Consider the following 27,353-nt stretch of genomic DNA (forward strand, 5'->3'; position numbering starts at 1 on the left):
TATGCCAATTATTACATGTTGCATTTCAGGTTAGTAAGACCTTTTTAAAAGAAAGCAAATGAAGCATGGATTTGACAAGGAAATTGAGCTGAACCAAGATCTAACCTTGGTGTACTTACAGTTCTGATTGCCTTTTTATTTTTTAAAAAAGGAACTACTGATACTGGAGATGATGCAGAGGAGATTTACAAAAGATTATAAGAGATGCATTGATATACATTTCAGGAAGTAATGATTAGGCTGGATCTCTTTTCGCTGTGTATAAAGCGACTGAAGGAGTGAACAATTGGAGGCCTTTCAATTTCTGAAAATATAGTTAGGTGAGGAGCCAATTATGAAATTTTGCCAAAATTGATACAGAAAGAATATTCTTGCATGATGAGGCAGTTAAGATAGTCACAAAGAGCTTCAATAGAGAATCAGTAAACTTATTTACCTGGAGCAGTGAGAATGTGCAGCTTTCTATCACAAGAAGTGGTTGCATCTACACTTTACGTCAATCAAGAGGAAGATAGATTACAGGAGAGGGGATGGGAAAAATGGCTATAATTGGAGATTTCTGAGAAAGATGTGAGGAGGCTGAGCTGGCAAATAAACACCTGCATATGAACTGTTTGTGTTGTATATCCTACATAATTTGGTGCATTTGTAAATTTATTTTGTATGATAATATACATTGCTGTAGTTTGGTTATATACTTTGGTTTGTTGTATTATTGGTTAAATACACTTGTAATTTTCATCCAACCAAATTATTTTGAGATTACATTGCATTACAAATCCTTTTCTAAGATGTAGGTGTAATTGATTGGGTGTGATGATTGTGCTGAGGACTGAACTTTAGAAGTATTAACCTGTTTGTTCTAAAAATATCCTCAAACATTGTAATCAGTCATAGTGTATATAACCTAACACTGTGTGATAGCTGAATGAATTTGAATAGTGCTGACTCGAGATGTGTTGCATTGCAGGTCTGCTTCCTGATAGTCTGTGGACATTTGATATCAAGCTACAACAATGAGTGAACTGGAACAGTTGCGGCAAGAAGCAGAGCAATTGCGGAATCAAATTAGGGTAAGATTTTACATCATCTATGCACTCTTATATTCAATTAAAAGAAAAATATGTAAATATTAGGCCCTCAGTAATTTGAAACTTGTATTAAAATTTGATTTTAATAATTTACTATGCCTCTTCTAATCTGGCATTAATTCCACGTTCGTGACTGTCTCATGACTGACTCCCTTCTCAATCAAAAATCTGTCCAGAAATCTTGGTCTTGAGAAATCTGCTCCAGAGGTCTGTACAGGTTGATTAAAAGTATCTAGAGTTAATGATGCAGTTTCCACTACTTATTGGGGAATTGTAAAACTTTTGAGGGTGCGCTTCAACTTTAAGACCGAGATCAATCAAGTTTATGGACTGAGTTGTAAGAGTCAATCTAAAGTTTACTAGTTCAAGTTTACTGGTCACTACAAGATTTATTCCAGGTACAGATATGATTCCACATATTTTACAGAATTTATTACATTTATTGTTACATGCACAGAAGAAATTGTATTTGGTAAGATCATGGTTTTACAGTTTATCAAATTCAGGATGCTATTCAGGACACTGGTCTGACTGCGCCAGTCTCTTGTTCTGTTGTAATGTTCTTATGTCTTTGGTCAATTTTCCTTGTCACGTCCAACCACTAAAACATGGGCATTATTAATCCATGCCAACCACTACCTACTGTGCATGATCAAAATATATCCTGAACTCTAATGAGCATATTCATTTACAAACAGTGCATTATCATTTTGAATTGGCTATGGAATATCTGCCCTGTTCTTGATGCATCACTACCTGCTGATGTCTCATTCGTGCTTTTGACAAATCCATCACTTTGTAAGATTTCCCTTTTTATAGCAGCTTGTCCCTTTTAGCTGAGCAATTCGATAGATCTTAACCAAGATTAGATGGTACCAGTTAGGTCGTCTGTGTATCTGCCTGAACATACTGTCATCATCTAGTGAATAACTATATCCCAGATGGCGCGTCTAGGAATTCTCCAAAATCTATCAGTATCCTTTAACTGCAAGAAGACTGTGAGACTCCGCAATGACTGTTGATCCCTAAAACAAATTGAAGCTCGAAATAACCGTACAAACAAATACATACAGACTTGTTGGACGTTCCAAGCTACTATCTTAAAATGTAGCTGTGTCCATTTTGTGTGTCAGTTTAAGTTTACATTAACCTGAGCCAAAAACAGCAATAAAACCTCAAAGCTCACTTTTGATCTAGCTGTTTGGTTTCTTCCCTACAGAAACTGTTTAACAGCTGACCATAGTTAAACAGATTGTGTAGTTTAATTCCTCACTTGTTTAAGTCAGTTATTAGGTATTGAAAAATAACACTCTCCTCCAGAAGAGAATTCCAAACAATGACAACACACTGCGGAAATTCCTCCGCATTCTCCAATTAAGTGGGAGTTCCTTTTTTTTGAAACTAGTTCTAGATTCCCACAAGGGGTCGCTCTTCGCAGTTACTATGTCCAGAATCTTATTTCAATCACCACGTCCTCTATTCCAATGAAGGTAGGCCCAGTCTTTCTTTTTCTTTGAGATCAGGGTGCCACAGGCGAAGCTAGAATGTTTCTATCCCTAATTGTCCTTGAATTGGACCATTTCAGAGGGAAGCAAAGAGACCTGGTAAGGGTGGCAGATTTCCTCCTTCAGACATTAGTGTATGAAATGGGTTTATTCAACAAATTATGTTAGTTGTCATGGTTGCCATTATTGAAACAAACTTCATTTTCCAGACTTATTACAGGATGATGTAGGTGGGCTGAACAGTGGCAAATTTAATACTGAAAAATATGAGGTAATGTATTTTGGAGGACTAATAAGGCAAGGGAATACATCTTGAATAGTTATCTCAGAACAATGAAACCTTGGTCAGATGTGCCGAGGAGTGGCAGTTGGAGTTTAATTTCGATAAATGAGGTATTGCATTTTGGTATGTACTTAATGGTTGGGTCCTGGGGAGTGTTGCCAAACGAAGAGGTCTTGGGGTGCAGGTTCATAGTTCCTAGAGGTTTATAAAATCATGAGGGGCATGGATAGAGTGAACAGCTAAGGTCTTTTTCCCAGGGTAGGGGAGTCCAAAACTAGAGGACATAGTTTTAAGGTGAGAGGGGTAGCATTTAAAAGGGAGCTAAGGGGTAACTTTTCACGCAGAGAGTGGTATGTAAATCACTGAGCTGACAGAAGTAGTGGTGGAGGCTAGTACAATGACAATATTTAAAAGGCATCTGGATGGATACTTGTATAGTAAAGGTTTAGAGGGTTGTGGGCCAAATGCTCGCAAATTGGACTAGATTAATTTAGGATATCTGGTCGGTATGAATGCATTGGACAGAAAGGTCTGTTTCCATGCTGTACAACTCTGTGGCTGAGTTTCCTATATAGATATCTCATCTCTTTAAGGTAACTAAACCCATAAGCAGTAGTATAGGAGCTATTCATCAACACTGTATTTGCAGTAAGACTTGCCTTCTTTTATATTCCATTTCATTTGTCGTCTTAATTACTTGCTGTACTTGCATGTGTTTTTTGTGATTTAAGTACTTGGAATCCAGATCCTCTGTATTACAGTATTTTTCACATTGTCCCCATTTATATAGTAATCTGCTTTACTGTTTTCCTACCAAGGTAGACCACTTCTCATTTTCACAGGTTATACTTTAATTACCAAATATGTGCCCACTCACTTTATCTACGTCCCTTCTGACATCTTCTCATTGTCAGTACATTTGGCAGTACACCTGATTCCATTATCCAGATCATTAATGTAGATCATAAATAGTTAAGGCCTGATTCCTGTGTCACTCTACTAATTACAGTTTGCCAACCTGAAAATACCTTTTCTCCTGATTTCCTGCTTCCTACTGATTAACCAATCTTCCGTTCACACTAATATATTGCCCCCAACACAAAAAACTCTCATCTTCCGTAGTAATCTTGTATCTGGCACCTTATGGTTTTTGGTTCTCTTTCTTTCTCTCCTGCTTATTCCTTGTAGAAGAAATAAGCCAAAATTAAAATGTCATTTGAGACTGAAGGAAGATCAAAGCTCCATTATTTGCTATTATTGAATTTGAAGTTGTTCGATCTTCCTGACTGAACTATCTAATGTGTTCATATTAGTACAATATAGTGTTTAAGGTTCCTTGAACAAATAGTTTTATCCTGCCTGATATTTCTTGTCCACAAAAGGTTGTGTTTTCAAAAACATAGTTTTCAATTCTTCCACTTTTTTTGCTACACCTTCCCTTAAGCCAACTACTCATTGATAAAACAAACAACTGCAAATGCATCCAGATCACTGGTAACCTCTGAAGTATTTGACCCTGATTTTTTACTGTGCATCTCCTCTGTCTTGGAGACTGCCCACTTCCACCTACATAAAGTCTTTTGTCCCTACCAAAGCCCATACATTGAAACTCTTTTTCCTACATTTTTGTTACTTTTCAATTCATTTCTTCCAACATTCTCCTGGCTGACATCAAATCCACCAAACCACGATCCAAAGAAACTGTTACAATTGTTGTGGTTCTGTTCGCCAAGTTGGGAATTTCTGGTGCAGACGTTTCATCCCCTGTCTAGGTGACATCCTCAGTGCTTGGGAGTCTCCTGTGAAGCGCTTCTGTGATCTTTCCTCCGGCATTTGTAGTGGTTTGAATCTGCCGCTTCCGGTTGTCAGTTCCAGCTGTCCGCTGCAGTGGTCGGTATATAGGGTCCAGGTCAATGTGCTTATTGATTGAATCTACAGATTCAACTGACAGCTGGAACTGACAACCGGAAGCGACCGATTCAAACCACTATAAATGCCGGAGGAAAGATCACAGAAGCGCTTCACAGGAGGCTCCCAAGCACTGAGGATATCACCTGGACAGGGGACGAAACGTCTGCACCAGAAATTCCCAGCTCGGCGAACAGAACCACAACAACGAGCACCCGAGCTGCAAATCTTCGCACAAACTTTGAAAACTGTTGCAATGTATTTGTCTGTTTCTGAAGTCACACCAGTCCTCTTTACCTATTGTCTCCATGTTTTTTATTGAGACCTGATCCATTTATACTTTAAATATAAAATTCTTATTTTAAATCCCTCCATAGTTCCCTTTCATTCCATCCTTCTGAACCTTCTTGTATGTTCATCCTCACCCCTCAATGCCCTTTATTCATGTGAGGAAACATTTGCTACCAGCACTTCTAACTTAGAGTCATCTATTTTCTGTTTTAAATGTCCTGTGCTATTCACAGAAATTAAGACTTAAAAAATAAAGAGGAAAATGATTGACAAAAATAAAATCACGGGATTGTGATTAGCTTAAATTTGATCAAGAAGGGTTAGTGTAAAAGTGAATGAAGTGACAAATGTTTTGTATGTGACTTGCATTGAGCATGGTAGAAAACAAATATACAATAAGGCAAATCTTAAATATTACAGTAACTGCCTACAAAAAGACATTTTTCATGTTGAAACTAGCACTAGTTTTGGCTAGTTAAATCACTGGTACTTTTGTTGTTGAGGAGTGAAAATCTGTGAATACGTGAAAGCTTGAAAGCAAGTAATGGTCGTGAAGGTACTTGATTTACTCATTAGGTACATACTCCTCTTCTAGATTTTCAATGCCACTCTTGTCCGATCATTTAATTGTTAGTAGTATCTGAAAATCCACAGCTACGTTGCACAGAATGTTTGACCACAGCACGATGCCAATTAAATCTCAAATGCATGAATGACTTAATGAAGGAAAGTTATTTTATTGGCAGGGCTCTTTTACAATGTACAATAAGAAGAATGGCATAAAGAGTGCCACCTAAGTAATTGTATTAGATTTATTATTTTAATGTTAAATATTTGCTAAGAGAATTTTTTGTTTGTCATTACAGGATGCAAGAAAAGCATGTGGTGATTCCACCTTAGCACAGGTAAACTCATTTAGTGGGAAATGGACAAATACCATGCACAAACCTTCTTGTTCTTTGCCTGTTGATCGAAGCACAACTAACTAAATCGTATTTTCAGATCACAGCTGGGCTGGATTCAGTTGGTCGAATCCAAATGCGTACAAGGCGAACATTGAGGGGACATTTGGCAAAAATCTATGCCATGCATTGGGGATCAGACTCCAGGTCAGTGTTTGAATGTTGACTTATGATTATATGATCAGATAGCTCAGTAACTTGTAGTGTCACTCCTATTGTGTTTACTGTGATGTTTACAATGAATCAGTTGTATTATTGAATGTAATCTGGGCTTCAGTATCTAACATTCAAATAGAAACCATGTGATTCTTATGCATTTCTTTCTTTTATATTACTGATATCTAGAGGTGTTCCTTGGGCATGATCCTTGTGAAATGTATGCAGCCAGATCTGATCTATTAATGTATTGCAACTATATTTAGAGGAATTGTTGTAATGATGTGCTTATGGATATGACTTGTTCTTGAAATTGCAGTGTTTTACTGAAAGCGATGATGAAAATGATGCGGCACTGATGAACATTTGCAACATAATTTCATTCATCTTATGCTATGAATGAAATTATCATAACATCCTGATAGATCAACAGTAGGTGGTGCAGTATAATGTAACTGTACTGGTATTCTAGAAGCCCCAGGCTAATGCTCTTGTCGTACTTGTTCAAATCTTAGTTAAGCTGCTGGAGTTAAGTTTAAAAAGTAATAAATTTAGATTCAAAAGATTGTCTTAGTAATGGTGACTACATGACTGCAGCAAACACTCAATGAGTTATTAATACCATTTTGTGAAGGAAATCTATTCTTGTGTGGTCTCGCATATATGTGACTACAAACCCATGACAATGTGGCTAATTCTCAACTATTCTCTGAAATAGCCAACGAGTCACTCCGTTAAGGAACGGTTGTGATGGACCACAAATGCCAGTGATGCTCATATCCTATGGAGAAAAAAAAGATGTACAATCATGCATTGCTCAGTCTTTGTCAACCGCCTGCATACTAAACGAATAATATTATCCTGCCATTATTAAGTCCCTAGATATTGTGATAGGAATAAATTTTTTGCTGTTCAATTAGGATAATTTTCATTTGATGCAATTCATTTCTGGTTTGCAAATTTTTGGTGTAATGTCTTCAGACATTGAACAAAATAAGACAAATATAAATGGTTGGAAAAACTCAGCAAGTCAGGCAGAATCAGTGGAGAGAATCAGAGTTAACGTTTCAGGTCAAGTGACTTCCTCAGAACAGAGGACCCTTCTGAGGCGAGGTCACTTGACCTGAAACATTAACTCTGACTATCTCCAGAGGTGCTGTCAGACCTGCTGAGCTTTTTCAATCAATTTCCATTTGCCTCTGATTTACAGCATCCACAGATCTTTTGGGTTACTTTTAAACAAAAAGAATACTTTTGGCATTATTGTCAATAAATGAACATTTTTTGCAGAAGCTTGAATTTTGTAGAATTCTGTAAGTTTATAACATTACAAATTTATTTTTAAACTCTGAGTCAACAATTCAGTGCATTCTGTATCAATTCTTGTATATAAGTTTTTTTTCAATTTTTTTCCAAATGTGTGCAGTTTCTTTCCAAAAGTTACTATGGGCTCTCTTTCCAATGTGCACAATGTCTGGTGCATCATTTGATGTTCTTGAAATCCTCTTGGGTTTTTTTTTGAACATTATTTTTAGACTACTGTGTTTGACGTTTTAGTGAGTAATTTGTGCTGTTTCATTATGAAGCCACTTAGTTGTGGAGTTTTCACAATTTATTTTATCAATTGTGAGCACCTGCCAAATCTCTTTCATTGTTCTGATTGGGGAGGGGCGGGGAGGAGGCTGTGCAATGAAGAAAGCATCAGTTTCTCTACAGCCTTCTAAAGTGTCTCAGCCCCCTTTCGTTTGAGTAAAATTTCTTCACATTGTGACATTGATATACTTCAATGAATAATATGTTTTTATATTGCAGACTTCTAGTTAGTGCATCTCAAGATGGAAAATTAATCATCTGGGACAGTTATACAACAAATAAAGTAAGAATGTAATTGATTTGACTACAATTCACACAATTTGGACCTCGATTAGTGTAACTCTGTGACCACTTGATATTTTCTTGTCTTTTCTGTAGATGCATGCTATCCCTTTGCGATCATCATGGGTTATGACTTGTGCATATGCTCCTTCTGGAAACTATGTTGCTTGTGGTGGGCTGGACAACATCTGTTCAATATACAGCTTGAAAACGAGGGAGGGCAATGTTCGAGTGAGTAGGGAACTACCGGGGCATACAGGTATGGTCATGTTGGAGTAAACCGTGTCATGGGCAGTGGGAGAATGGATGAATTTAAGTTATGATTGATCTTCCCCTGTTAAGCCTGAGACAGTGAGGTATTGTTTAATTTGCTTTTTCTTTGCTGTTTTATTCTTGTCCCTTACTGAAGTAGGCCAAGTTGTGTTCACGTAACCATTTTTCGTAAGCTTTCAATTTTAGAAGTAAGGACATAACAAAATCCCTTCATATACAATCAGAGATAAGGTTTATTAAAAAATCCTTCAAAAATGTTGAGTGGGGGGGCTGCTAGTGGTGGCTTCATTATTTGATGCACATAAAAGCATACCTGGTAGAAAGAAATAGAAAGTAAAGGAAGTAAATTGCAACAGTTGAATTTCTTAAATTAGTACCGACATCTTTGGTTATGTGACTTACAGTCCAGTATATCTCTGACCAGTTGTGAGTCTTTCATTTGGCTGATTTTGTAAGTTCAGTTCCTGGGAGCTGGGTTTCAAATGAATGGCAGTTAATGGTGCAGAAATATTTCTTATACTCTTGAGAATTAGTCCTGTTTGGCAAGTGAAGTCTGAGATTCTTTCTGGAGATGAGACTATTGAGAAAGAACTGGAGAGCCTGCCTCCTCGAATCTCAGGTCTGGAGCTGCTCTTCTCATGAGGTTAAGATAGCAACTGAAGTCAGAATTCAAAACTGTATATTTAACAATTTAATCAGTACAGGTTCAAGTCATGTGATGGGTGGTTTCTGCTACGTCATTTAGAGAAACAAGCTACTTTGATCATCAAAATGACCATTTATGAGGTGAAGAAGTGCTGATTTGTCCATCTTAGTGGGTAACCACTACCTTTCTGTATGGACAGTAGTAATTTATGATTCTTTTGTGGTATGGTCTTTATGGACGTTGGGAAGTTTTCGGGTAGTTTTTTGACTTAATTAGTGGCAATTTGAGCCTTCATGAATTAAAAAATTGTTAATGGATTAGTTGGCTGTGAATACTCATTGGAGTGCTTCCTTATAATGGCTTAATGTGGTATGCAACAAAAAAAAACAATTTATTCCACAGGACTGGAAACAACTATGGGATGATAACAGTTAATGTTTCAAATCCAGTGACCCGCCTCCAGCATTAGATGCGGGTTGGAAAAGGTGGTATTTCTGCTGATGATGGGGAATAAGGGTAGGGAGGAGTGAGTGGATAGCTGGAGGTGGCGCTCAATGAGAAAAAGAAAGAAATAAAGGTAGGCAGACAAAGGGGTTGTTGATTGTCAACTAAGGAAAAGGAGGAGCAAGATATGTGATAGTGGGGACTGAGTAGTAGAACAACCCAGTTCATGATAGGAAATCCTGGTGATGTGGAGGTAGTTAATAGACAAGGAAGGAGATATTCATCTCCACTTATAAGAAAATGGTATGTAGATATGTTATACAACTTTGAAGTTCCTAGTTTTGAAGTAGCCAAGGTGAATAAAAGTATTCGAGTTGGTTAAATTACTGCTTCTGCTTGGAGGGGGAAACACTGGTCAGGATTCATCTTCCTGCTCTATAACGAATAATTGTTCCTTCAAACTATGGATGTTGAGTAATGTCAAGAGTTGACTCCATTATGATGATGAGATTGAGCAATACACCAACTTTCTGGTTAAAGCACTGGGGAACGCGCTTGTGAAACTGACAACAAAAAGAGTTGGTGCCTTAAAGCAAGGAAGAAAAAGAAATAAGTTGCAAAACGATCTGCTGGATATCAAATATAAAGTCATATCAAACATAAAGCTATCATATACTTTGTTATGGAAGTTCATGAAGTCATTAATTTATGCAATATTCTCTGATTCCAAAACTGCAGGCAGCTATGCATGCATGTTCATTCAACAATGCAGAGCTCCAAGCACTGACATGAAATGTAGACTTTACATATGATGGCATGCACAAATGCATTACTGCATAAGTGCAGGGAAGCATACAATTTTGAACTGGGCTTCAATGGTGGGGAGGGGTGTGGGGATGAATAGAATAGAATCGCATCTACTCCAGTGCAGGAGTACATTGAAAGGTTTTTACAATGGCTGAGTTTAATGGCGCTACCTTAGGTACAAGTATCTAGGTATAAGTCTTGGATACAAAAGAGGATTAAAAAAGAAAAGTAGTAGCATTCCTTAGTGTCTGAAAAATAAGTTAGAAATAAAATAGTTCTAACAGAGTTAAAGTATTTACATTATAGACTGGCAAAGAATTTCAGAGAGCAGCAGCTCAGCATGTGGTCTGTCAGCTGGTGCCAGGCCCCAGTCCAACAACTGTCACATTTGGTTCCAGCCTTCAGTCCACTCTTCACTGGCACTCAGCTGCAGCAAGATACGTTGCACTATACTGAGAGTCTGGCTTTCCCGCTCCGGGACCCGGGGTGGAGGGGCCAATGACAATGAGAACCCTGGAGCAGAATTGGGTTGAGCTGGGGGTTCCGGGAGAATTTGCGCTCCCTTCCCTACTCTCCATGGCTCGTCTTCCTTTAGTTCTCTCCCAGATCCTGATGTTTCACTAACCCCCAATCTCCCTCTTACCATCCCATCTCCAACATCTGAACACTTAGTGCCTGGACTTCTCACCCTTCCAGCCTTTGGACCTGCAACGTCCCCACCTCCCCACCAAAAGCTGCGCACGCACAATTTAACGAAGAGCATAGCACTTGTGTCGGTGACAGCAAACACAGGCTTAATGTATTGTCTTGTCTACTCTCAAGTCTTTTTCTTATCAGTAGCAGTTTTCATTACTGCAGTGTGAAAATAAAGAGGCTAACCAAATATCAGAATTCCTTTGATTTATGTAATAACTTAATCATGCATAGATGATTGGCCATTTCATATTAAAAGCACTATTGGGGTTTATTCTGACAAGGCACTTTACACTGAGAAGGGCATTAATGTATTGAAAACGTATATAGAGAAGGAAGGAAGATTGCTTTAGGATGGCATCCTGTGCAAATTTCTTAAAGCTAGATTTATTCCGACAAGAAAGGTTTAGTGGTCCATGTTCCAAGGCATGAATAATTAGGCTTTTTTTAAAATGGGATTAAATTCTTTTTTACTAGAGGAGGAGGAATATGGTTTTGACCTCTTAAAAGCAGTTGTTAATTTCCAGATGAAACCTTTTGGTGCAAACTTAGATAGCCTGTGCTATGGTTCTTATTCTGCTGGAACATCATCAATGTTTGAATGTTATCTATGGACTCAATAGTTAGAATTAAGAGATGAAAACTGGTAAAAAAAATAATAATGGCATACTTACTTGATTATATTTTAAGTCCTTCATGTCATCCTTTCTGTCTCCATAGATGCTGCCAGAGTTTCTTCAACATTTTCTGTTTTTATTTCCAATATCCAGCATTTGCAGTAATTTGCAAATATATTTATTATATTTGTCCTCTTGCATTGAGCTGCTTCTTTTGGAAACAACTTGTGAATATTTTCTCTACTGTTTTACATGAAAATGTATATCAGATCGAAAGCTAGAATTAATTGCAGATATTTTAGAACCAATTATGAATACCATGAAAGCAAACTGTTAATGTTTGTTTTATTTTTCTCTACAGGTTACTTATCGTGTTGTCGTTTTCTGGATGATAACCAAATTGTAACAAGTTCAGGCGATACCAGTTGGTAAGTTGAAAAGTACAAAGTTTTGTAGCCCATGCCAGCTATTTGAAAGTTCTGTCTGGGCAGTCCCACTGATTTGGTCCTTCAAAACCCACTAAATATTTGCTCTCAAGTATTTATCCATTTCACTTCTGAAAGTTGCAATTGAATTTTCCTCCACTATCTTTTTTGTTACATTGCAATGCATATCATTAAAAACTTGCCATGTAGCTCTCTTCCAACCCCTCCTCTCATCTCCTGTCTGGCTCTTTTGCAAATTCAAATCTGTGCCAATGGTTACTGTTCATTTTGCTTCTGGAATTAGTTTCTTTCCTTCCTTACTCTTCACAAAATTATGCTTGATGATTATGAACATCTGTCAAATTTTTAACCCTCTCCACTTTAAAGAATAATCCAAGCTTCAACAACACCTCTATACAATTGAGCCCTATATTCGTGGCAAGGTTCTCGTACAAAAACAGAAATTACTGGGGAAATTCAACAGGTCTGGCAGCATCTAAGGGAAAAAAAGTGTTTCAAAAAATTTCTTCAGCAATTCTGTTTTATTTCAGATTTCCAATTCTGCAGTTCTTTATTTTATTGTACTATTCTCATAACTCAGTTTTGCATCCTCACTAAGTCCTTGACATTCTTCCTTATGTGTTGAGAACTGAACATATAGCTGCAGCTGAGGGCCAACCCTTATTTTATAAAGGTTTACCATAATCACCTTGCCTTGAGACCTTGCTCTGGCTTTTTTATGAAGTTCAGGATGCTGTACGTTTTTTAATAGACTTCTCAACTTGCCTAGGCACCATTTGAATGTTTATGTAGATAAATAGCCAGATTCCTAAGCTATCTTTTTCAAATTGTACAAATAGTTTATATTGCCCCAGCTATTCTTCCTACCAAATATATTAAAATTCCTGTTATATTTTAACTGCCACGTGTCTGCACATTTCATCAATATGTACTGTTTAAAGTCTTAGTATCTTCATTACTTTTTATTCTTTTTCTTAAGTGTTGTCTTCTGCACCTATTGAAATTATGTTTTATATATTAGTTATTTTTTTATTATGAGAGAGTAGTCCCAATGATAAACTCTAGGGGGCACCATTGTATTTTTCTCTCGAGCCCAAGACATAACCTTTCACCAATGTGCTCTCTTTCTGGTGGCTTAGCTATTTTTGCTTTCATGTTAATATTGTAGACTTTTATTTTGATGATATATCTGATTGGTGGTACTTCATTAAAAAATGTTTAACGGTTCGTATACCAAACATCAGCTGTATCATCCACAGAAACTCATGTATTAACTTCATCAAAGAGACCAAATCAGGTGTTTAGTGACAATGATTAGCCTTTGATACCCCATGTCAGGTAATTTATTGTCCTAAATTTTTGCAAGTGTCAATATATTTTGTCCCAGTTGTTAAGATAGTGTCTTTTTGTTTTTTACATTTTTAATTGCAAACTGAAATGGGAAAAGAACTGCTTTGAATTCAAGGCTGATGAGTTGCTGCACTTTTTGAAAAGCTGTGTATAAGTGAAGATTCAGTTGGCAGCGTGTAGCTGATTGGTCTGAGCTAGTGACCAGTTATTGATGACATGGAACTTCTATTTGCCAACAATTGAGATTGCCAGCTAAAATCTTGGGGCTGTGAACAAGATAAGGAGAAGCTATCATCTTCGCAAACTCAAAAGCTCGGTTTTCTGCAGTAAGAAACACTGTCAAGCTGAAGGAAGCCAGTGTATTTTTTCTTTCATTAGTTGCTGTAATGTGAGACTTCAATTAAACATCCTTAACAATCTTTTAAAAGTGTGAAACAGTCAACTTGTATCTCCTGTAAAAAGGCGAAAGGATCTGGACAAGGAAGGTCAGGAAGCAGTATTTCGAACAGTGCAAGAATCATCTCAGCAAACTCTGAGCAAGGACCACTGCATTGTTTTCACAGTCTTTCTCTCTGCTCATAACACCCATGTATTTTCTGTTTGTCTGTGTGTATGTAGAAGGGGAGTTTATAAGGTTTAGAGTTTAACTAGCAAAGTTATTTGTTGACTGTTCCAAATTGTTTTGATTTGATTCTTGATTCTTTAATGCCAAGTGTACTGAGATACAGTTCCTATTCATATACCCATCCAGATGCCTTTTTAAATGTTGTAATTGTACACACCCCTCTACCACATCCTCTTAACAGCTTGTTTTATACACACACCACTTTCTGTGTGAGAAAGTTACCCTTAATGTCCTTTTCAAATCTTTGTGCTAACCAGCCAAATCATATCTTGCTTAAGTATATCAGGTTAGTAAAATAGAATGCAGGATATAGTGTTACAGCTTCATGAAAGATGCCGAGGAAGATCAGCTCTAATATATGAGAGTTCACTTCATAAGTCTGATAACAGCAGGGAAGAAGCTGTATTAAATCTGTTGTTATGTGTTTTCAAACTTTTGTATCTTCTAAGCGAAAGTAAGGACTGCAGACGCTGGAGATTAGTGTCAAGATTAAAGTTGTGCTGGAAGTGTACAGCAGGCCAGGCAGCATCTGAGGTGCAGGAAAATCGTACTTTGTAGCTTCTACCCAATGGAAGAGGGTGGAAGAGTTATAACCAGGGTGTGGAGGGTTCTTTGATTATGATGTCTGCTTTCCGAAGTAGTAGAAAGCATAGACTGAGTCAGTGGAAGTAAAGCTGGTTTTCGTGATTGATTGGACTGCATTCACAACTATCATTTGCAGTCTTGTGCAGAGCAGTTGCCATACCACACTGTGATGCAACTGGATAGAATGCTTTCTCTGGTGCACCTATAAAATTCAGTAAGAGTCATTGTGCAACATGTTGAATTTCCTTATTCTCCTGAGGAACATAGAAAAGTACAGCAAAGAACAGGCCCTTTGGTCTACGATGTTGTGCCGAGGATTAATCTGAATCTAGAATAAAATAGGAGAAAGTGAGGACTGCAGATGCTGGAGATCAGAGCTGAAAATGTGTTGCTGGAAAAGCGCAGCAGGTCAGGCAACATCCAAGGAGCAGGAGAATTGACGTTTCGGGCATGAGCCCTTCTCCCTTCCTGAAGAAGGGCTCTTGCACGAAACGTCAATTCTCCTGCTCCTTGGATGCTGCCTGACCTGCTTTGCTTTTCCAGCAACACATTTTCAGTTCTAGAATAAAATAACCTAACCCATGCACCCCTCAATTCACTGCTGTCCATGTGCATGTCCAGCAGTCGCTTAAATGTCCCTAATGTCTCTGCTTCCACCACACTGTTGGCAATGCATTCCATGCGTTCACATCTCTCTGCGGAAAGAACCTACCTCTGACGTCTCCTCTATACCTTCCTCCTAATATCTTAAAACTATGACCCCACGTGGCAGTCAGTCCTGCCCTGGGGAAAAGTCTCCGGCTATTGACTCTATCCATACCTTTCATTGCCTTGTACACCTCGATCATGTCAGTTCTCCTCTCCAGAGAGAAAAGTCCAAGCTTAGTCAACCTCTCTTCATAAGACAAGCCCTCCAGTTCAGGCAACATCTTGGTAAACCTTCTTTTCACCCTCACCAAAGCCTCCATGTCTTTCCTATAATAGGGTGACCAGAACTGGACACAATATTCCAAATGTGGTCTCACCAGGGTTTTGTACAACTACAACAAAACCTCGCTTCTCTTAACCCTGATGCCCCTGATAATGAAAGCCAAACACACATGCTTTCTTAAAAACGCTATCCACTTGGGTGGCAACTTTGAGGGATCTATGCACTTGAACATCACGATCCCACTGTTCCTCCACACTGTCAAGAATCCTGTCTTTAATCCTATATTCAGCATTCAAGTTCGATCTTCCAAAATGCATCACTTCACATTTATCCAGATTGAACTCCAGCTGCCATTGCTCAGCCCAACTCTGCATCCTGTCAGTGTCGTGCTGCAGCCTGCAACAGCCGTAATACTATCAACGGCACCTCCAACCTTTGCGTCATTAGCAAATATACGAACCCATCCCTCAACCGCATCCAAGTCATTTGTAAAAACTACAAAGAGCAGAGGCCCAAGGACAGAGCCCTGTGGGAAACTACTCACCTCCAGGCAGAATACTTTCCATCGACAACCACTTTCTGCCTTCTGTCAGCCAATCAATTCTGAATCTAGACTGCCAGATCTCTCTGTATCCCATACTTCCTGGCTTTATGAATGAGCCTACCATGGGGGGAACCTTATCAAATGCCTTGAAGTCCATATACACCACATCCACTGTTTGACCTTCGTCGACCTGTCTCGTCACCTCCTCAAAGAACTCAATAAAATTTGTGAGACATGACCTGCCCCTCTCATAACCATGCTGAGTGCTTTTAATCAAGCTATGCTTTTCCAAATAGTCATACATCCTATCCCTCAGAATTCTTTTCAAGACCTTGCTGACCACAGATGTAAGGCTGACTGGTCTGTAATTGCCAGGCATTTCCCTATTAACCTTCTTGAAAAGAGGAACTACTATCTCCTCTCTCTAATCTTCTGCTATGACTCCCATGGAGAGTGAGGAAGCAAAAATCTTCGCCAGTGGCATAGCAACCTCCTTTCTCGGTTTCTGGAGCAACCTAGGATAAATCTGGTTTGGCTCTGGGGACTTAAAAAAATTTCCAGCATGTCAACTTCCTCAAACTCTATCTGTTCAAGCCTGTTTCCCGTCTCCTCAAAGTTCTCATTCGCAACAAGGTATTTTTTCCTTAGTGAAAACCGAAGCAAAAAACTCATTTAGGGCTTCCCCCATCTGCTCAGATTCCACGCACAAGTTCCCTGTGCTATCTCTGACCGGCCCTACCTTCCTCCTGACATTCTCTTATTCCTCGTGTAGGAGTAAAATGCCTTTGGGTTCTCCCTAATCTTTCCCACCAAGCCTTTTCATGCTCCTCTGGCCTCTCCTCCGTCCATTTTTGAGCTCCTTTCTAGTAAACCTGAAATCCTCTGAAGCTGTGCTAGATCCTTGCTTCCTCCACCTGTACATAAGTTGCCTTCTTCCTTTTGATGAGAAGCTCCTCTGTTCTCGTCATCCAAGGCTCCTTAATCTTGCCCCTTCTTGCCTGTTTCGGAGGAACAAATTTATGCATCACTCATAACAACTGCTCTTTAAACAGTTTCCATATGTCTGTTGTGCCCTTTTTGTGGAACAGTTGCTCCCAATCTGCACTTCTCAACTCCTGTCTGATAGCGTCATAATTTCCTTTTCCCCAATTAAATATCTTCCCATAGTAACTGCTCCTTTCCCTCTCCATGGCTATGGTAAATGTGAGGCAGCCACCAAAGTGTTCTTGCACCACGAGATCTGACATCTGTCCTGGCTCATTGCCGAGTACCAAATCCAAAATGGCCTCTCCCCTTGTCGGCCTGTCTACATACTGAGTAAGGAAACCTTCCTGAACACACCTGACTGAAATGGCTCCATCCAAACCATCTTCACTAAGGAGGTTTCAGTCAATATTGGGAAAGTTGAAGTCATCCATAACAACAACCCGGTTACATCTGCATTTTTTCCAAAGCAGAGGTGTTGATGTGCTTTTTTTGACTGTATCATCGACATGGATGGACCATTGGTGATATTTATTCCTCGGAACTTGAAGCTCTCGACCACTTCCATTTCTTCCCCATTGATACAGACAGGGGAGTGTCCACTCCACTTATTGAAGTTGATGACCAGCTCCATCATTTTGCTGGCATTGTTGGAGAGACTATTGTCTTTACACTACACTATGCCATTAATCTGTCTATCTCCTTCCTATACTTGGTCTCGTCATTGTTTGAGATCTCACCCATTATTGTAGATGTTTAGCCGAGAATTTGGCCACACAGTCACGTAGACATGCAGCATGGAAACAGACCCTTCAATCCAACTCATCTGCACCGACCAGACATTCCAATCTTAACTAGTCCCATTTGTCAGCAATTGGCCCAAATCCATCTTAAACCCATCCTATTCATATACTTTTTAATTGTTGTAATTGTACTCCCCTCTACCACTTCCTCTGGCAGCATGTTGCATACACGCACCATCCTCTGTGTGAGAAAGTTACCCCTCAGATCCCTTTTAAATCTTTCCCCTGTTACTTTAAACCTGTGCCCTCTAGATTTAGACTCTCCCACGCTAGGAAAAAGACCTTGGCTAGTCACCCTCTCTATGCCCCTCAGCCTCTGACACTCCAGGATCAGAAAAGCCCCAGCTTATTCAGCCTCTTCCTATTGCTCAAATGCAAAAATAATTGACAAAGGCAAAGCAATAGATGTTGGCAGTATGGACTTCAACAAAGCTTTTGACAAGGTTCTGCATGATAGTCTGCTTAGTAGGGTTAGATAACATGGGGTCCAGGGGGAGTTAGCCAATTGGATACAAAATTAACTTGAAGGTAGGAAACAGTGGATGATGATAGAGGGTTGCTTTTTTGCACTGGAGGCCTGTGACCAGCGGTGTGCCACAAAGATCAGTGCTGGGTCCATTGTTTTTTGTTATTTGTATAAATCATTTTGTTGTGTATATGAAGTATATTAATAAGTTTTCAAATGATGCTAAAATAAGTAGTGTAATGGACAGTGAAGATGATTATCTCAGAGTACAGCAGGACTTTGAGTTGATGGACTAATGTGAGATGTTGCATTGTGGGTGTATAAGGAGTATAGTAAGGGGCTGAAGTATATAACATTGTGGGGTGCCCGTGTTGAGGATTATTGTGGAGGAGGCATTGCTGCCTAAACTTAGTATTCGCAGTCTGTGGGTCAGGAAGCGAGGATCCAGTTACAGAAATGGGAGTAGAGTCCTAGGTCTGAGTTTGGAGATGTGTTTTGTTGGAATTATGGTGTTGAAGGCAAAGCTAATAAATAGGAGTATGACATAAGTGTCCATCGTTATCCAGATGTTACACATGTATGGCCAGGGAGATAGAATCATTGAATCCCTGCAGTGTGGAAGCAGGCCATTCAGCACATCAATTCCACATCGACATTCTGAACAGCATTCTACCCAGACCCACACCCCTACCCTATTCTTGTAATCCTTTTTCCTGTGGCTACACCTAACATGCTCATCCCTGGACACTGTGGGCAAATTAGCAAGGTCAATCCACTTAACCAAATGGTGTCTGTCGTGCACCTATTGTGATGATAGGCAAATTGTATTGGATCAAGGCAACGTGGGAGGCTGGAGTTCACGTGTACAGTTACTAACCTCTTGAAGCATTTCACAATTATATATGTCAGAGCTGCTGGGCGGTAGTCATTAAGACACATTGCCTGATCTATCGAGTGTGATAGTGACCTTTTTGAAGCAGATGAGGACCTCACATCATAGTAACGAGAGGTTAAAGATGTCTGCAAATACTCCCGCCAACTGGTCAGCACAGGAGCCAGAGACTCCATCCGGGCCAGTCGCTTTCCGTGGGTTCATTCTGAGGAAGGCCGATCTGATGTCTGTGACTGTGCCTCTGGGAACAGGTGCACCTATGGCTGTCAGGGCAGGTGACATCATATCACTGATCTTCTGTTCTGTTTAGCTGTAGTTAGGATTTATTTCTTTGTATTAAATAGTAATTTGTACATACAGAAACCTGGTTTATGCTTTCTATCAATCTAGGTCTAAAAGACAGATAAATTAGGGAAATTTTGTGCGCTTTTATAACATCTTTAACTTTTGTATCAACTCCGGGTGGAGCAGCACTTAATTTTCAGTATGGTACCCTGGTGAGATGTAGCACAGTTAAATGGCCTGTAATTCTAGGTTATCTATTTGAATAGCAGTGTAACATTTGCAATCCTCTGGTCCTGCAGTACCTTTTCTAAATTTTGTAGAATATGTAAAAAATATGGCCAACATCTCTGTAATTTCTACCCCATGCTCCCTTGGAAATTGAGAATGCATCCTATCCAGACTGCGTGCTATTTCTTGTTTACATAGTGCCAGGTTTTAAGTAACTCTGCTTGATTTGTTTTCACCTCATCCAATATTGTTACTGTCTCCTATTTTGTTGCTACTTTTGTTAGTCATCTCTTTTGCCTCCAAAGGAAGGTCTCCATTCTATCCCTAATCAGCCTTTGTGACTAGCATTTATAAAGCTAATTATTAAATTATTCCTGTTCCCTATATTTTCCCCTCTTTCTTCCTTCCTTAATGTTCTCTGTATTTTATGTTCAGCTTCTATCCAGTATTATGAAGCATAGGTTTAGTATAAACCTTTTTCTGTTCAGTTCTTTATTTCTGGAGAGCTCTCCCTGTGGATGACCTTCTCATCACCCCGTCCTGCTGCATTTGCTTTTGAAATCCCTACTCTGTACCTGAACCCTCCCTCCTAATGTTAATTTACTATGCTGTCTTCCAATTTGGCAACCAACCTGGGCCAGATCATTTTTCAACTCGCTGAAATTATTCCTCCTCCAATGTTAAAATCTAACATTTCATTGTTTCTTTTCATAGAATCATAGAATCCCTACGGTGTGGAAACGGGCCCTTCGACCCAGCAAGTCCACACTGACCCTCCGAAGAGTAACCCACCCAGACCCATTCCCCCACCCTATATTTAGCCCTGACTAATGCACCTAACCTAACATATCCCTGAACAGTATTGGCAATTTAGTTTGGCCAATTCACCTAAACTGCACATCTTTGGATTGTGCAGGTTAGGTGAATTTGGAGGAAACTGAAGCATCAGGAGGAAACCCATGCAGACACAGGGAGAATGTGCAAACTCCACACAGACAGTTGCCTGAGGTGGGAATCGAACCTGGGTCCCTGGCGCTGTGAGGCAGAAATGGTTTTCCATAATGGTTGTAAAACCTTTTTGACTTCCCCAAATGCTGTACCACTGACACCAGCTTCTGTTGACCCATTTCATCTTTTTTTCTTAAAAAAAGAGAGCAGGAGTAGGCAAAACAACCATTGAGCCCTTGAAATATCGTAAGGTAACAATTACATCAACTTCATGTTCCATTCCTATCTCCACATCCCTTGATTCCCTTTAGTGCTCAAGATTCTTATCAATCAAAGCCTTGAATGTACACAAGTACTGAGCATTCACTTGTCCCCTTGATCTTGAAACTGACCTTAAGGATCTAATCATTTTCTTTCTTTTGTCATTAGTTCCCATCACATGGCTGTCCCTTCCTGACTCTGGTATCTGCATCGACCAGTGCTGTCCTTTTATTCTGGTACTCGGGAGGAAACACCATGCAATACTAATTCTGAAGGAGAGTCATATTGGACTCAAAGCATTTGCTCTGTTTCTCTCTCTATAGATTCTCAGTTCTGCTGATTTTTTTCAGTGCTATGTTTTTATTTCCGATCTCCAGCATGCTCACAACTTTGCTTCTTTTTCACTAGGCAGTACACTCCTCACTGATTGCAAAAATATATACATACCTCTTCCTCACACTGCTGCCTCACAGCGCCAGAGACGCGGGTTCAATTCCCGCCTCAGGCGACTGACTCTGTGGAGTTTGCACGTTCTCCCCATGTTTGCGTGGGTTTCCTCCGGGTGCTCAGGTTTCCTCCCACAGTCCAAAGATGTGCAGGTCAGGTGAATTGGCCGTGCTAAATTGCCCGTAGTGTTAGGTAAGGGGTAAATGTAGGGGCGTGGGTGGGTTGCGCTTCAGCGGGTCGGTGTGGACTTGTTGGGCCGAAGGGCCTGTTTCCACGCTGTAATGTAATCTAATCTAATCTAATCTAATCTAGGTCATTGTACTCTTTGGAACCAATGACATAGGAAGAGAAAAGGATGAGATTCTGAAGGGAGAATGTAGAGAGTTAGGCAGGAGTTTAAAAAGGAGGTCCTCGAAAGTAGTAATATGTGCATTACTCTTGATGTTGCAAGCTAGTGAGGGTAGGAATAGGAGGATAGAGCAGATGAACGTATGGCTGAGGAGCTGGTGTATGGGCGAATGATTCACATTTTTGGATCATTAGAGTCTCTTCTGGGGTAGATGTGACCTGTACAAGAGGGACAGGTTGAACCTGAATTGAAAGGGGGCTTATATAGTGGCAGGGAGATTTGCTAGTGCTGCTCAAGAGGACTTAAACCAGTAAGGTGGTGGGAAGTGGGACCCAGGGAGATAGTGAGGAAAGAGATCCATCTGAGAGATACAGTTGAGAAAAGAAGTGAGTCAAACAGTCAGGGCAGGCAGGGACAAAGCAGAGAACAAGGTAGGGCGGATAAATTAAACTGCATTTATTTCAATGCAGGAGGCCTAACAGGGAAGGCAGATGAACTTAGGACATGGTTAGGAAAATAGGACTGGGATATCATCGCATTTACAGAAACGTTGCTCAGGGATGGGCAGGACTGGCAGCTTAATGTTCCAGGATACAAATGCTACATGAGGACAGAAAGGGAGGCAAGAAAGGAAGGGATGTGGCGTTTTTAATGAGAGACAACATTACAGCTGTACTGAGGGAGGATATTTCGAGAAATACATCCAGGGAAGTTATTTGGGTTGAACTGAGAAATAAGGAAGGGATGATCACCTTGTTGGGATTGTATTATAGACCCCTGATAGTCAGCAGGAAATTGAGAAACAAATTTGTAAGGAGATCTCAGTTATCTGTAAGAATAATAAGGTGGTTATGGTAGCGGATTTTAACTTTCTAAACATAGACTGGGACTACCACAGTGTTAAGGGTTTAAATGAAGAGGAATTTGTCAACCCTGTACAAGAAAATTTTCTGATTCAGTATGTGGATGTACCTACCAGAGAAGGTGCAAAACTTGACCTACTCTTGGGAAATAAAACAGGGCAGGTGACTGAGGTTTCAGTGGGGGAGCACTTTGGGGCCAGCGACCATAATTCTATTAGTTTCAAAATAGTGATGGAAAAGGATAGACCAGATCTAACAGTTGAAGTTCTAAATTGGAGAAATGCCAATTTTGACAGTATTAGACAAGAATGTTCAAAAGCTGATTGGAGGCAGATGTTTTCAGGTAAAGGGACAGCTGAAAAATGGGAAGGCTTCAGAAATGAGATAATGAGAATCCAGCGACAGTATATTTCTGTTAGGGTGAAAGGAAAGGCTGGTAGGTATAGGAAATGCTGGATGACTAAAGAAATTGAGGGTTTGGTTAAGAAAAAGAAGGAAGCATATATCAGGTATAAGACAGAATACATTAAGTGGATCCTTAGAATATATTGAGTGGGGATCCAAGATGGCAACCACCCAGCAAGTCTGAGTCTACAGTGCTCCTCCCAAGACTTGGGCAAAGTGGGTCACCCACCCCCACCACACTCACCAAATTATTTAAAATAGCTTTTACTTAATGTAATTAGTTGTTTAGTATTGAATTTAAGCAATTTAATCTCCAGTAAAAATGACTCTCAATAAGCAGCTCTCAGTAAGCAGGAACTCCTCCCCCACCCTCTCCAGCTGCAGCAGAGGTGTCCGCAGCAGCCCTTGGGGACTTACCTACGGTGGCGAGCCTCGTGGAAATCATCTCCAAACTGGATGCGAAGATCGACGCTTTTATTGAAGAGTCCCGAAGCCGATGGGACTCACTCTCGGCCGCGCTGCAAAAGCACGACCGAGACATTAAGGAAATCGAGCACTGAGTTGGAGGGGCGGAGCTAAAGGCCGCGACCTCCGAAACTACAGCACAGTCGGCCGTGGATCGGGTCCGGACTCTCGAACAGCGAGTCCGGACCTTAGAGAACCACATTGACGACCTCAACAATCAAAGTCGTCGAAAAAATATTCGTTTGCTGGGCCTTCCCGAACGGGAAGAGGAAGGCCAGCTTACAGCGTTCCTTGAACAGTGGCTTCCACAGCTTTTAAATCTGGAGGCTGGATCAGGCCAGGTAAGGGTAGAATGGGTCTACCGGGTTGCAATACGCGGGCCCGGCTCAAACCAGCGCCCCCGCCCGGTCCTTTTCCGGCTGCAGAGCTATAAGGAGAGGCAGATACTCTTAGAAGCCTCCAGAAATCTTGGAAAAGGTCCCCAAGCCATGATCTATAAAGGATCCAAGATCATGTTATTCCAGGACTTTTCCCCAGCTCTGGTCCGAAAGAGGAAGGTGTTCGATGAGGCGAAGAAGTGTTTAAGGGACTTAATTATTCAGTACTCCTTGCGCTACCCAGCGATGCTACACTTTAACCATGAAGGATCCGTGTATAACTTCGGATCGTCGGAAAAGGCCAAGGAATTTTTGGACTCTCTTAGATAAATTGTGAGAGATAATTGATATTGGTTTGCTTTCCCCCCCACTCTGGTTTACATCCCCCCCTCCCTTTTTTTATATATGTTCATCCTTTTTATCTTACTGTTTAATATTATCTTGGGGGGTGGGGAGAGGGATTTATTTATTTGTTCTCTACTTAACGATTTTCTCCCCCCCCCCCGTCCTTTTTTTTTATTCTATATATATGACCAGGGGGGTCTAGTTAATGTTGGTGGGGGGAGGTGGTTACCTTATTCTAATTTACCTGTGTCTCTAGGAGCGGGGTTGTTTTCCCTTGTTATTTTGTATTATTATATTTAATTATTACTTTGTTGAGGTTGAATTTTATAGTTATGTGTGTTTATACATGGTACTAACAGTACCAAATATATCTAGGTGTTGGTGTGGGTGGGGGGTATGTGTAGAGTGCTCACTGTTAATTCTAGCTCTGTAGTATATTTGAATTTTCCTCATCCTATTGAGGAGCGCCTGGGTCAAGGATGGGGCACTGGTTGGGAGAGGATACGATGGATCTTTGGAAAGGAAGTGATACCCCCCTGGGAACGCGGGGGAAAATCTCCATTTAAATACGTTTTATTTTTTTTTTATTTAGAAATAGTTTTTTATTATACTGTTGTGAGTGTATTAGAGAGCCTTTATTTTTGTGAATTTTATATGCTCTATGCTCGGGATGTTCTGGATAGGGTTTCCCCTCCCGAGGGGGTCTCAGATTTGCCCGGACGATTATGGTTGATCAGTTGGTTAAATGGTGCACCTGGAATGTCAAGGCGAGTAATTCACCAGTCAAAAGGAAGAAAATATTATCAAACCTCAAGAAAGAAAGGGTTGATATAGCTCTCCTACAGGAGACACACCTGTTGGATAAAAAACACTTGAAATTACGACAGGGTGGATTTCAAAATCCTAAATCAGATAAAAGACGAATCTGGACGATATATTCTGATTAAAGCCCTTATAAATGGAGAGGAATATGGGATTTTAAATTTGTATTGCCCCCCGGCACATCCTTTTAAATTTATAACGGAAGCCTTCTCAAAGTTGATGGCTCTCGGTGCTCGTCATACAATTATAGGGGGAGACTTTAATTGTATTATGGATCCGGAAGTAGATAGGATTCCCAAGAGTACTGCAGGAGTATCTCCCAGATCTAGACAATTGGTGGATTTGAACAAAGAATTAGGAGGTGTCTTCATCCACAGGGCAGAGATTTTTCTTTTTACTCCAATCCACATAAATGTCATACCAGAATCGATTTGTTTTTTGTCCCCTCGATTTTTTTAAATTCCATATCATCCTGTAAAATAGGCAGTGTAGCAATTTCCGATCACGCTGTTGTATATATGGAAATCAAGGCGAGGAACAATGGGACATCCCTTCGGCATTGGCGTATGGTCCCCATCCTGATGAAAGATAGTAAATTTGTAAGGTACTTCTCTCAAGAATTTAAAACTTTTTTAGAAATTAATTTAAGTACGGCTAGCAACCCATCAATGATGTGGGAGACCATCAAAGCTTACGCGCGAAGTTTGATCATCTCATACTCAGCAAACCAGAAAAAATTAAAGGGAGAACAACAGCGTCTGCTTGAAGTTCGCTTAAAAGCGGCTGAAACAGCATTCGCTGACAGACCTATTATCAAATTGCAAAGGATTACGGCCCTTAGAACAACTCTAAACACCACGCTTGCCCAAACGGCTAAGAGGGAAATATTATTTGCAAAACAAAGGTTGTATGAATTTGGCGATAAACCAGGTAGATATTTAGCATTTCTTGCAAAGAAAAAGAAGGCCCTTCAAACTATCACGTCTGTCAAGGAAAGTATGGGTATTTTGACTCCTGATCATAAAAGGATTAATGCAATTGTTAGAAAATTTTATTCTGATTTATATAAATTGCAGGATTGTGAAGACAGGACTAGGAGGATGCAATCATTTTTTTAAAATTTGACTCTTCCGGACCTAGCTCCAGAACAGGTATCAGTCTTGAATGTTCCCCTAACAATCCAAGAAAAACTTGACGCAATCAGGCAACTTCAGAGCAGTAAGGAACCGGGTCCAGATGGCTTTCAAGCTGAATTCTATGAAGAATTCACAGGAATATTGGCTGGTCCACTTATGGACATGTATAACTACTCATACAGTCAGGGCTGTCTCCCGCCTTCGCTGAAAGAGGCAAATATCTCTCTTATCCTTAAAAAAGGAAAGGACCCAGAAGATTGCGCGTCATACAGACCAATTTCCTTGCTAAATGTAGATTTTAAAATCCTCTCTAAAACGTTAGCATTGAGGCTAGAAAGGGTATTGCCACATATCATAAAGGAGGATCAGACGGGGTTTATTAAGGGCCATAGATCATCCAATAATGATAGGGTTTTGAATATGATTCAGGCCTGCCATTTGGGAAAGATACCAGGTGTAGTAGTATCATTAGACGTGGAAAAGGCATTGATAGGGTTGAATGGTCATATTTGTTTTACACATTGGAAAGGTTTGGCATTGGAAAGGTGTTTACCAAATGGGTTTCAACACTGTATAGTGATCCCAAAGCAGTTGTGATTACCAATGGATTAGGCTCGGATAGCTTCAATGTGGGTAGGGGCTGCCGTCAGGGATGTCCCCTCTCGCCATTGCTATTTATGCTAATAATTGAGCCACTAGCAGAAGCTATACGGGCTGACCCTAATATAACAGCCCCAAGGATTGGTACAGGTAAACATAAGATTATCCTTTATGCAGATGAGGTTCTCCTATTCCTCAGTAATCCTCTGATGTCCATGCCTTGCTTAATCCAAGTTATTAATACATTTAGTGCATTCTCAGGCTATAAAATTAATTTCTCAAAATCGGAGGCTATGCCAATGGGTGGCCTTGCTAGGATACCCCACTTAGTGGACGGATCCCACTTTCCCTTTTGGTGGTCCCTGGAGGGTTTCTTATATTTAGGCATTTTTATTACCCAAGTATTTGGTCAGTTATACAAGGCTAACTTTGTGCATTTACTGGAAAGGATAAGGCAGGACCTCCAGCGATGAAGACACCTTCCAATTTCCTGGCTAGGTAGAATAGCACTAATTAAAATGAATGTCCTGCCCCGTCTCCTATACCCTATGAGAATGCTTCCGGTGATGCTGCCGAGGCTGGCACTACGTAAATTATATGGCTGGTTGGGTTCTTTTATCTGGAATCATAGATGGCCCCTTATTA

At 40.1% G+C, this 27,353-nt stretch overlaps 1 protein-coding gene across 1 annotated transcript in view; it reads left to right on the plus strand.

Moving 5' to 3' along the window:
* LOC122555940 (guanine nucleotide-binding protein subunit beta-4) overlaps positions 1-27,353 on the plus strand; it is an 87,870-nt gene that overhangs the window by 44,169 nt on the left and 16,348 nt on the right. Inside the window, exons 2-7 of the mRNA XM_043702235.2 lie at positions 971-1,073; positions 5,945-5,983; positions 6,081-6,187; positions 8,009-8,072; positions 8,168-8,330; positions 11,913-11,979. Coding sequence (XP_043558170.1) covers positions 1,017-1,073; positions 5,945-5,983; positions 6,081-6,187; positions 8,009-8,072; positions 8,168-8,330; positions 11,913-11,979 — 497 coding nt within the window. The 5' untranslated portion in view covers positions 971-1,016. The remainder of the gene's footprint in view (positions 1-970; positions 1,074-5,944; positions 5,984-6,080; positions 6,188-8,008; positions 8,073-8,167; positions 8,331-11,912; positions 11,980-27,353) is intronic.

Source organism: Chiloscyllium plagiosum, unplaced genomic scaffold (genome assembly GCF_037043375.1).
Source record: "Chiloscyllium plagiosum isolate Xiang-an unplaced genomic scaffold, Cpla_swu_hap1 HiC_scaffold_13, whole genome shotgun sequence".
In the NCBI taxonomy this organism is placed as follows: Eukaryota; Metazoa; Chordata; class Chondrichthyes; order Orectolobiformes; family Hemiscylliidae; genus Chiloscyllium; species Chiloscyllium plagiosum.